This window comes from Spea bombifrons, chromosome 10 (genome assembly GCF_027358695.1).
Source record: "Spea bombifrons isolate aSpeBom1 chromosome 10, aSpeBom1.2.pri, whole genome shotgun sequence".
In the NCBI taxonomy this organism is placed as follows: Eukaryota; Metazoa; Chordata; class Amphibia; order Anura; family Pelobatidae; genus Spea; species Spea bombifrons.
In genome coordinates, this window is record NC_071096.1 from 26,565,081 (window position 1) to 26,577,017 (window position 11,937).

Consider the following 11,937-nt stretch of genomic DNA (forward strand, 5'->3'; position numbering starts at 1 on the left):
AAAGAATATGGCAGAGAGGCTGAGGGAGGGGGGCATGTGTGAACTTCATGCATTATCAGAGAGAGTGAATGTGTATGGTATTAGAGTGTGTGTGTGTATGTGCAGAAATATAGTGTATGTCAGGTTCACGAGTGCCAGGTCAGTAGGAGTCAGGGGCAGTATTGGGCTTAAAACTTGGCAGGAGGCAGACAGGTGACATGTTGCAGACTACTGACTGGTTTGGCTGTGTGTGTAATATTATAGTCGCTGTGTTTGTGTCTATCTGTGTAAGTGTACAGTGTTATAGTTGCGTGTGTGTATGTAAGTCTATAGTGTTAGAGTGACGGTATATAATATAGTGTATAATATAGTGAGTTTATATGAGCAGACAGGCATCATATGAGGTAGAGAGTCCAGTCACCGGGTGGCATAAAGGTAAGGCGTGTAGGGTTTCTGGTTCAAACCCCCATGACTCCTGACAGTGTAAGTGTACAGTGTGGCTGTGTGTCATGTATATAGTGTTATATTTGCTTTGTGTGACTCCTGGTGTAAGTGTGGCTGTGTCTGTATGTATGCGTTAGAGTGGGTGCATACGTAGGTGTATGTCTGTGTTGGGGTGGCTGTGTATGTATATAAAACTGTAAGTCAGGAATCATGGGGGTTTGAACCAGTAGGAAGTACGCTTAACCTTTATATATAAAAAAAAATTGTGCTAAAAATGCAAGAGGGAGGGGGACGTGTGAGAGCTGCAAAGTGTAATGTGTACGTCTAGAGTGTGTGTGTGTGTGTGTGTGTACGTGCGCGCGCGCGCCTCGGAGACACAAGGTAGAGGTTAATCACCGAAAAAAGCAGATAACTCCTCGTCCTACCTAGTAAGTTTTAGTCCTAGAGGGGAAATGTCACTTTAAAAACGCGTGATATTAAAGTTTGGCTCTAGGAAGCAGTGACCTTTTTACTGTATATCAAACCAGTGTCTATTATTTTTCCCCTCGGCCAGAACAGGCTAATGGAATTCATATTTAAAAGAAAAGCAAACATTGCCGAGGAGCTCACAGCGCCGAGGTTTTCAGCAGATGTCGGTATCGGGGATGGATGAATGCGTCTGTTGAGGGCTTTACTTTATAAACCTTTTATGCCGATTCTGGAACATGCTTCATGTACTGCCAGAGCAAATATTTAACATGGCAATAGACAATCTGTTTTATACCGGGCTATACCAGTGCTGTAAACCGACGGCATTATGTAAGGTATCTAGGCTAGCATGAAAGATATGGTATATTAAGAAATAATCCTTAAATTGTTTATACCGAACATTGTTATATTTAAAATGAATGCCTAATTAGGTTTTTATTTTTGGACTTGCTCTATAAACCAATGTAAGCATCGTCTATTTTAAGTCCCAGGGAGCACCCTAAACAATGGGTTCTTTTAACCTACAAAAAGAATTATGCTTTCCTAAGGGAGAAGCTGCAGCGCTCGTATGATCAAATGTTTGTTGCCATTGATTGGCAGCTTTAGCAGCCAATCGTTTGCAGAAAAAGAGCTCCTTTTTGAAATACCCATCTGATTTATTTACGATTTACTAATTGCCGTTTGCAGGAGCCAATCGAATCATTTTGGAAGACTCCAATATCCTGCAGCCCATGGGAATCACAGTACTTGGGGATCACCTATACTGGATTGATCGACAGCAACAGATGATTGAGAGAGTTGACAAGACAAATGGATTGAGAAGAACAAGAATTCAAGGTCGCATTGCCCACCCCACCGGTATCCACGCGGTGGAGGCTGTTGACCTGAATGAGTTTGGTAAGTTTGGAAGCCTTGATTATTCCAGCTAATTAAAATAGATATTAAACACTTCTGGTTTAAGTCTCAATGATAAGTACCTCAGTACCTCAGGTCTAACCAAAAGAACGCTCAAAACCATTTCACCTTTTCTTCTAATGCTGGTTTCAGGAGCGGACCGGAATGAAACAGAAGTTTAACTCTTCATAACCTGGGGGGAATACATGTGCCATTTTACTTCCCGAGTCATATCAAAACGGACTCCCAACATACACTAAAAAAAAATACAGTCTTAGGGACTAGACTGTTCCTTTAAGTAGATGGCAGTTAACGGAAAGATTCGGTACATGAGAGAAATAAGAGGCAGTAAAAGAGCCAGAAACTATTTTCAAGTGAGGCGCCAGGATCCTGAATTTGTGAACCAGAATTCTTTATAGAATCCAAAACTATTAGAAACCCAATATTTATTTCCTCCTCTCATTTTGATATTAGCACGGTCTCCGTTAGATATAAAACGTTCATACCGGCAAATAAGTCTTTCGTTTTTACAATTTTAATTGGTTGACCAGCCACATAAACTTATCAAATGTAAAATAACTCATCCTAGAGTAATACATCCTAATAGAATCTACGGTCCTGCGGTTTTTCAGCTAGAAGTGTGGAGGAATCTGGAACAAGCTGTGTAGAAATGGCTCCATCTCTATAGCCATACAGTCATTAAGCATTAATGCAGATGATTTTGAAGAGATGTGAATGATGGGACACTGAATGCAGTTCTATTTCTTTCCCGTGTGAAGGAGAGACGTGTCAGTCCTGTGTAGTTGAAACGTGCAATTATTACAGGGCATCTGTCACATCCAACACCAAAAATCGTGACATTTCCATGAAGAGGGTGTCAGATGTGTGAATGTGTAGCTTGGAAACTAATGGCAGAAGAGTTTTTAGGATATTTAAATAATGTTTTTGTGTTTTCCAGCGGCTAACCCATGTTCTCGGGATAATGGTGGTTGCTCCCATATTTGTATTGCCAAAGGAGATGGTACCTCTAGATGTTCCTGCCCTGTCCACCTGGTCCTTTTACAGGATCTCTTAACATGTGGAGGTAAGTTGCTGGTATTGTTCCTTGGTATTTGGATGCATTGTCGCAAAGAATAGTAAATGCCTATAGAGGGGCTGAAGTGAAATGTGCCGACTTCACTCTTTGGAGCCATTAGGGACCTTGGGTCTTATAATCATGTCTTTATTCCCACAAATGTTTCTCCAGCTGTGGTCCTGGGCTGGATGTGGGAAGGGATCATGTTCTTGTGCCATGAGTATGTAGTCTTACATAATGAATGACCATCTCAACATCCTACTGAATACATTAAAATAAATCTACATCCACATTGGATTAATTTGGATACATGAAGAAGGGAAGTCAGATAGAGTCTCCGGTGACATGCGCTCGGGGGCAGCCATCAGTATGAAGATTACCTGCAGTATTCTGGGAGTTGATTATGTTTAAATATGTTGAATTATTCCCAATTCGTGTACAGATCTAACAGAGGTTTACACAGTGTTTACACTGGATGTGTCTTGCAATAACCAATAAGTCAAGAGACCTTCACCTCCTTGTTGTTCTTACATAGCAACTTCTACTAACCATCCTAACTCACTCTCGTTCCATGAATGAATGCACAACTAGACTAAGATTTAACCCCCGATCAGACTCTCTCTGTGGCCAGATGCAGATTTTCATGTAAAATTAACTTTGCCCCATCACTTCCAATCACCTTCATGATGCTGATTATCTTGTTGAGGAAGACAGCTGCTTCTTGGCCACATGATTTTTTTTTTATTATTAATATGCGTAATTATGAATGTGTGTGTGTGTATATATATATATATATATATATGTATATATATATATACACGCAATAATAATAAGTCTGTAAAATTGTTTTTTACATTAATGCAGCACTCAAGGTGCACCGGCGAAACCAACCTGCTATTACCTAAAGTTATTGCTTATTTCCAGACTGCATTTCCCTGGGAACAGAACGATTTGTTTTCTCAGAACGTTACTTCTTTTAAGCAGCACACATTGCACTGTCATTTTTTTTTTCTCTCTGCTGGATGTCTGGCCAAGAACTGATAAAATGCATTAAATCGCCAGAAACTTACAGTATTTACACATTAAACCAGTTTAAAAAGCTCAGCACACTTGTGAATATTAACCTCTAAATAAATGCTTTCTTTTATTTATTTATTTTTAGAGCCCCCAACGTGTCCCCCAGACCATTTCACCTGCGCTACGGGAGAAATCGACTGCATTCCCTTATCTTGGCGATGTGACGGCTTCTTTGAGTGTGAAGACCAGAGCGATGAGAAGAACTGCCCGGTTTGCTCTGCCAGCCAGTTCCAGTGTGCGAAAGGCCAGTGCATCGACGCTCACCTGAAGTGCAACGGAAATGCTGACTGCCAGGACAAGTCCGACGAAACTGGATGTGACTGTGAGTTACACTTTTGGCTGTAATACAAATGCCCGGCGGGCTGTTAGCCAATCGGGCCAAATACTCGCCCATGGCTTTAATTATTTAGTACAAACTGCAGAAAAAACGAATGCAAAGAACAATGTGGATGGGGATGTGCTTTAGCGGTATTTTTTTCTGAGCTAGACCAAAATTGAATTCATTCATCTCTTTGTTATAAGGCAGCTGAGGTAAATGCTCTATAGCTGCAGTCCACTAAATAAAATACATTAAAAAATGTATTCATTAACTCCCAAATACTTCAGAATAATCTTTCTAGCATTTCCCCTATATTATAACCAACGGCCCTGAATCTTCAATCTACAAGAAAGGATTCCTTTTATCCATATTTATCCCGCTAACTTCACACCTCACACCTTTTGAAACAGTTATAAGCAGTGGTCTTGCCTCTAAGTATTAAGAGGACCCTCCAGTCATCATATGCACCTTAAGACATACGATAGCCGCGGGGTCTCATTTGCACAAAGCGCTATCCTGCAGCTTCAGTGTTCTGCGAACATAGAACAATAAGTATCACAGCACTTGAATGACTTTCATATACATTGTTTAGGTTGTCTCATGGAACACAAGACAATCTGCATTCATTCATTGGCTGACACGGTTTATAATTTTATAGACATAATGAGTGTAAAATAAATATTCGATTGGCCATCATGTATCAAACGGTAACGTTCTCTAACTGCACTGTGTGTTAATTTACCCATCAGCTTCAAGGACTGTTTGCAAAAGTATTTTGCATTTTTTAATTAAAACTTTCCACTACTAAGTAACAACGCTGTCCTTGTCGCTTAAATGTCTTCGTTTTGTCTTTCAGCAAACTGCCTGCCCAACTATATCGCTTGTGCCGATGGTCAGTGTATCTTGGCCAGTCAAAGATGTGATTCCTTCCCAAACTGCAATGATGGCTCTGACGAGCTCCTATGTGGTGAGCGCACGTCACACTTTGACTAGCATTATAATAAACAGGATTCCCGAAAAGCTGGGTTGTAATCTGTATGTTTTGTTCACAGACACGGCTCCGGCTCCATTAGACGACGGAGCGTCTCACAGCAGTGCCATTGTGCCTGTGATTAGCATTATCCTGTCGGGGTGTATTGTGGCAGTAGTGTACTTCGTATGCCAAAGGTTTGTGTGTCAGAGATATACGGGACCAAATGGACCTTTCCCACACGAATACATCAGCGGAACCCCTCACGTGCCTCTCAACTTTCTAACAACTAGAAGTTCCCAGTCTGGCACTTACACGGGTCAGTACAAGTCAGAGAAAACTTTTATTACAAATCTGTTATTTTTTCTTTTAGTAAAGAACCTGCCAAGTTTTACATCTTTTCAGTTCTTTTTTGTGTTAGAATATTTTAAACTATGTAGACCTTTTTTCTTGAGCATATTTCAATTTAATCTTTTTAACTACCAAAATTAATTAAAATTAATATATTACTATCATGCTGATCCATACGTACATACATTGTTCAGGAAAAAAAACAGTAATATGAGTGTAGTTTTCCTGTATAAAACGTAAGAACAGAATTTTGAATTCTAGAATCAATGTTCTATTTTACATGCAGATCAGGCTCATTATCATTAAGACTAACCCCTTAAAACTATCTTAAATGTGTTACTTCTCTATGGTGTTAAACATCCCTATGCAAAACCTTTAATTTCTGCATTTTTGTTGACAAACCAGCTGGGATGGCTTCGTTTAGCTCTGCACCCTTAGGTTCTGGGATCCAAACACTAATTTACTGTTTGTTTATGAAGCATCTGGTGCTGGGGACGTGCTTCAGATTACAGCTTTTAACGCAGGGTTACGTTAATAACAGGTCTTCTGTAGCAAACAAGCAGATCTCCACGTAGCAGCTCTTGTAATTATGGGCTCACGGGGGTTCTGCTTGTGCAGCTACCCAAGAATCCTCCGCGGCAGCTGGAAAACCGAAATATAGGATCAGCTGAAACGCGATCCGATGAAATCTCAAGCATTGAGTCATATGGATTACAGCGTTAAGCTTTAAACACTTCCTGGGACTCGGGTTCATGTACGCTGTTAGACACAAACTTAAGACGTTCATTTTAATATTTTCTCATCAAATTACAGCTTATGTTAGGACTACACAGACTCGCTGATAACTAAAATGGGGACCCTTTAATTGCCCTTTAAACGCTGGGAGAATGAGGTTCAAACGTGCGTGTGTGGGGGGTACTTGCAAAGATGAACTTGTAGGTCTGATAATGCGATCACACAACTAAATGAAATAAGAGACCAGCTTCTTGATTAGTGGTCTCCAGCGTGTTGGTGAGGGGGTGTCTATGGCCGGCCCTTTTAATCATTGTCGGGGTTGTGATACTTTCCGAGGCCGGGACATTTCCTTAGTTCTGCTGTGGGTACTGCTGACTACCTTATAAATAGTTATAAAAGCCCAGAACAGTATGGAAGCTGCTCTTATGATGCACATACTGTTGGTTTCTAATACATGTGTTGAGACTGTTAGCTGTGGTCCGCTAGCAGTCCGTTGTCTTTACAGGCTTCTAGCACACAGAGAGTGCCGGTGCTTCTTATTCAATTAAACCCAAAAGAGGCGTCTTAAATACTCCAACACGTTATTGGAACTGATGACTAATTTAAACAAAAAGCAACCTATGATTAAATGGGTCAACCCATCTATAGTGTAAGAAACTGATAACACTAGTATAATCATGTAGATCAGCATCTGTGTTCATACAAATCAATGCCTTGGGGCTCATGAAAAGGATGTTCATTTTGTCAGAATACAAATGCAAAAAAGCAGATTATCCAGAACATAATCTACAAGTCTGCCTGGGTAGACCCAATAATCCCAGTCCAAACAGGCAAACAATGCATTCTTTCCATTATTTATCTCTTCCAAATACCGATGGTTTCTCACACCATCCACTTGCGAGTCCATAAGATGTATCGGTGACTTCCATAAGCACCGATCTCCTCGCATGGAAAGCATCGTTAAGGCATGCAGCTTTCTGTAGGCACGTTGTGTTTCACACGAACATTATTGTGAAAAGGCGAGTCGATGGCACTAGAGTTGTGGATGTTTTTTGTCCTTCAGTATTTCCTCTAGAAATGAAGCTCTTCTCTCTCCATACCGTCCAGTAACACAAACTAAACAAGCGGCATTTAATCAAACCTTTTAAAGTGTGTTAGTAGGCTGAAGACGGTTCTTCCAAGTGAAAATACAAACAGTTTGTGTGTTTTGCTGCTCAGGTATTTCGTGTGGAAAGCCGATGATCAGCTCAATGAGTATCATGGGAGGCAGCAGCGGAGTCCCGCTCTATGACAGGAACCATGTAACCGGAGCCTCTTCCAGCAGCTCCTCCAGCACCAAGGCCACACTCTACCCTCAGGTAAGAAGACGAGAAAAAGACACAACTTCACTGAGTATCGACAAGTAGGTGGCAACTCCCGTAACACAAACCGTATCTTCGCTAGAATCCTTTAGGTGCAGTTTTACCACAGTGACGAGCTGGCTGGTTGAAATTCTTGAATGTTTGTTTCTTGTTAGATGGTTTGTAACCACTGCTTAAATGTTCCAAAATATCCGATACACAAGATTACCACGGTCCAGCAGAGCCACTGGAACAGATATTCACCGTTCAGTTGACGCGCAGGATATTGTGAGTTGAAAAGTTCGTAGCACAGCAAGTGTAAACGTGTTTTATGTTTTGTTTTTTTTGAAGATCTTGAACCCCCCTCCATCACCAGCAACAGATCGTTCCTTATACAATACGGAAGTCTTCTACTCCTCCAACAGTCCGTCCACTACCAGATCTTACAGGTAAGACATTTGGTTTGTTTTCTTGAATCAGTCTAATCAATAGCAGTATTCAAGTACCATATTAAAGTTATTCAGCAAATAGTTCACATTTTGTGTAATGTATAAAATGGATAATCACTGCGATGTGTTGTTTGTTTCAATGAAATTAGGTCAGTTTCAGTTGTTCATAGTACTGGATTCATATACGTGATATAATCCAGTTTATGACTGGGCTCCAGAATTACCGGCTAACGGCTGTAACCAAGCCAGGTTTATTTTATCCTCGTATTCATAAAGCTACGAACAACCACTACAAACACAATGTTTTGTAAGGTATATAATTATAAAAAAATATTTTTGCCCTTAAGCCTATAAAATCTCCTCCGGGTAAGGTATTTCTTGCTCCTGAACACCCATAACGTCGGGGGGTTAATGGTTCATTGTGTCCCAGGTGAAATTTGGACAGTAGTAAAATATTTAACACTGATACTACAATTTTTTTTTATTTTTTTTTTAAAGACCCTATTTCACAAGAGGGATTGCTCCACCAACAACGCCATGTAGCACTGACGTGTGCGACAGCGACTACACAACAAGCAGATGGAAAGCGAATAAATACTACATGGATTTAAATTCAGATTCGGACCCTTACCCACCTCCTCCGACGCCCAGAAGTCAGTACATGTCGGCAGAGGAGAGCTGCCCCCCGTCTCCTACAACAGAACGGAGTTACTCCCACCTGTATCCACCACCACCCTCCCCATGCACGGACTCATCATGACCCTCAAAGAAGGAACCCTTCTCCCGTAACTGTAAATAATTTTAAATATGAACAAAAGAACAAATATATATAAATATATTTTATGATTTTAAAGATAAACAAGATCTTTTTTTCTAAAAAAAAGAAAAGAAAAAAAAACTGAAAGAAAAAAAACAAACAAACACCAAATCGAAAAGAAATTGGAAAAGGAAAAAAGAATAATAAAAATGTGAATATATGGGATTTGGGAGGGACTGTGAAAAATTGTACAGTGGAAAAATATTTATAATTTGCATTTAATTTGCTTTATTTTTAATTTAATGTCATGTAATAGAACCTACAAAGATAAGTTTATTTTTTAAGCAGATGTGACTTTGGACCATGTTTCCTAATTGGTGCTAAGCCACGAGGTAGAAATATTTTAAGCATGGCTCGGTATGATGAGAGTAAGTGCCACCTGCTGCTGAGCCCTCACTTTTTGGTGTATTGCCGCTCATTGTGCCGTTAATTCACTCCAAAGCATGTTTTGGGCATTAATCCTTGAACTAGAACATATATTAAAATAATTCTTTAAATGATAGAGGAACTGTCACAGAGATATTTACATCAGAAACAGGTCGCTGATTAAACAGTAAGGTAGCGTGTTTAAAAACAGCCCTGATATATTTTTAGCAATAGATCCACACGGATATAAACCTGTCTTACTTGTTTAGAATGGACATGACCTTGGCTTCCTAACTGCACCTTTGTGCAAATTATATATATATATATAATTTCCAGACAGACCAGGAGGAGAACCTCCACATGGTCTTCTTGAGATAAAAGTTTAGGTACCCCGATAAAAGTTATAAGACGTATAGGCTCTCATACTCTGGGGAGTTATGAAATGTTACGGTAGATAAACTACATATATCATCGGACTAAGGCTCTGTTCATGAGACCCTCACTGATGCTCCAAATTCCTAATTATTTTGGGGTTAAATAATGCTAAAAATGAATATCACACAGGCATAATGGCAGGCCAGTTATTAAACATCTGGTTTTAGGAAAAAATATATATAAATATATTGTATTTACATGCACAAAGGGGATATTCACTAAAGTGGGGGTTTGCAGATTGGTGTTTCAACTCATCAAACTCGTCACGCTCGATGAAGGGCCATCCCTGGCATTTTCCTCCGATGAAGATCGTTGAGCCAGCCCTGTATCATGCATAAAATCAACAACATTTCTAGAACCAATTGGCTATGCCAACCAAGCTCGCCTTGCAGAATCACAACATATAACGACAACTGTGAGTGAAAACTGCCGTACAACTTTACTTGCCAACACCTGCCTTTTTAACGGCAAGTAAGAGGCTAACGTTTGTAGTGCAGTAAGTGGCCGCAGGCACCGGTTAATCGGTGGCTTTGTGATGTCCCTCAGTGCTTAGCACCCTTTAGTAAGTAGAGCTTCTGTTACCTCTGTTGTGTTTGGCGTGAGCCTGTGGGATGTATCATGTCGTGTAACTGCGAACGAACGTAATGTGCACACGTTGCTAATGCATATCGATCATACAAATGACTTGGTAAATCAAGACTGCCTTTTTTTGTTTTTGTTTTTTTAAAGAAAAAAAATGAAGTTATTACATTTCTGGAGAAAAGCACCATAAAGAGTTATTTTCCTGTAATCCTTTAGTCCCGTGTTTTCATTTGCATTTTAAATTCAGCACAGATCACAGAGGAAGAGCGAATAAGAATTGTGTTTAAAATAAGATTTAATATGAATATCCTAGAGACTCATAAGTCGGAAGCAGTATAGCGTTGTCATTAGCTTTTTTACGTGTTAAGTTTACATCTTAAATTAAGTGTAAATGTAAAAATGTTACAATTTATTTATGTTATTAGTGACTTTATAGTTTTTTTTTTATCCAAATAGCAGAGGTTTATATCTTTGCATTTTGACGCACATTGCTAAGAAGTTCTGAAAGGGATAGTTAAGGAATATTTCGGTGAAGACGAGAACCTCTGGTTTTACACGGTTTACATATGAGGAAGAGACCTCTGAGGTCACAAAATGTCATGTGGATATATTGGTCTAATATCATCTTTCACTAATTACTTCAAATAACCAAAGGAACAGCTTGATTGTAGGGATCTTGGTTATAGACGGCACGTGGTTGCAGGAGAAACAAACACGGCTCATAAACACTTTCGCTGCAGGTTTACGTAAACATTCAGGGCTGTTGAACACTACAACACACACTTACCATTCAAACATCATGAGGTCCCAGAAAAGGCCATAAGAGGGATTTATCTCCCAAATAGGCACTGCCACTTCTAAAGACATTTGGGAAGTGTTGGTTTCACAAAGATGTGCACCATCTATACAATGACCTGCAGGTACAGTAGAAAGCCACGGTCTACAGCAGAGGTTGACAACAAGGTGCATGGCCTACAAGTGTAAGTCAGTCTTATGAGTAGTTAGAATAATGGGCATTTAATCATATTCTCCAACTAATCCTCAAACGGTCCCAATTGGAAAATAAAATCTCCTGGGGTATATAGTGTTGTAACAAAGCTTGGTTTTATTTCATTTTTCTGGCACACCGTTCCAAGTTAACAGCCAGGTTCGATATAAGCTTTTTATAACCACTAATGTTGCTTCACTAGCATCCCTCTGGGCCAAGCTCCAGTCAATAGCTGGTCCAGGAAAGTATCTGCCATGACAGCTGCCTCTACAAAAGGTCATGAGTGATTGGGACCTAGTAGCTGACATATATTTCAGAGGTCCAGTCTGTGAGGTAGAATGATCAGTGTATGTATGTATGTGTAATTTATATATATATATATAGAGAGAGAGAGAGAGAGTGAAGCAACATTAGTGGTTATAAAAAGCTTATATCGAACCTGGCTGTAAACTTGGAACTCTATGCCAGAACTACTATATTTATGTCTTAATGTTGGTGTCAAGCTGTCTGACTTCTTGACCTGGACTTTTCTTTATGGGGGACATATTTACTATAGTGAAACCTACGTAAAGAAACTGTTAAAAACATGCACCGATCAAGGGGCAGTGAGGGTCAGGGGGTCTGCCCTGGGTGTGCCCGGATAGACTA

The 11,937-nt window shown here is 39.9% G+C and overlaps 1 protein-coding gene and 1 long non-coding RNA gene across 2 annotated transcripts in view; one reads left to right on the forward strand and one right to left on the reverse strand.

Moving 5' to 3' along the window:
- The window catches only part of LRP5 (LDL receptor related protein 5), a 70,211-nt gene extending 61,171 nt beyond the window's left edge, over positions 1-9,040 (forward strand). Inside the window, exons 16-23 of the mRNA XM_053449679.1 lie at positions 1,579-1,788; positions 2,744-2,869; positions 4,023-4,259; positions 5,113-5,223; positions 5,309-5,545; positions 7,531-7,670; positions 8,004-8,101; positions 8,600-9,040. Coding sequence (XP_053305654.1) covers positions 1,579-1,788; positions 2,744-2,869; positions 4,023-4,259; positions 5,113-5,223; positions 5,309-5,545; positions 7,531-7,670; positions 8,004-8,101; positions 8,600-8,861 — 1,421 coding nt within the window. The 3' untranslated portion in view covers positions 8,862-9,040. The remainder of the gene's footprint in view (positions 1-1,578; positions 1,789-2,743; positions 2,870-4,022; positions 4,260-5,112; positions 5,224-5,308; positions 5,546-7,530; positions 7,671-8,003; positions 8,102-8,599) is intronic.
- Positions 1-11,937, reverse strand: part of LOC128467954 (uncharacterized) — a 30,139-nt gene that overhangs the window by 4,447 nt on the left and 13,755 nt on the right. The window lies entirely within an intron of this gene.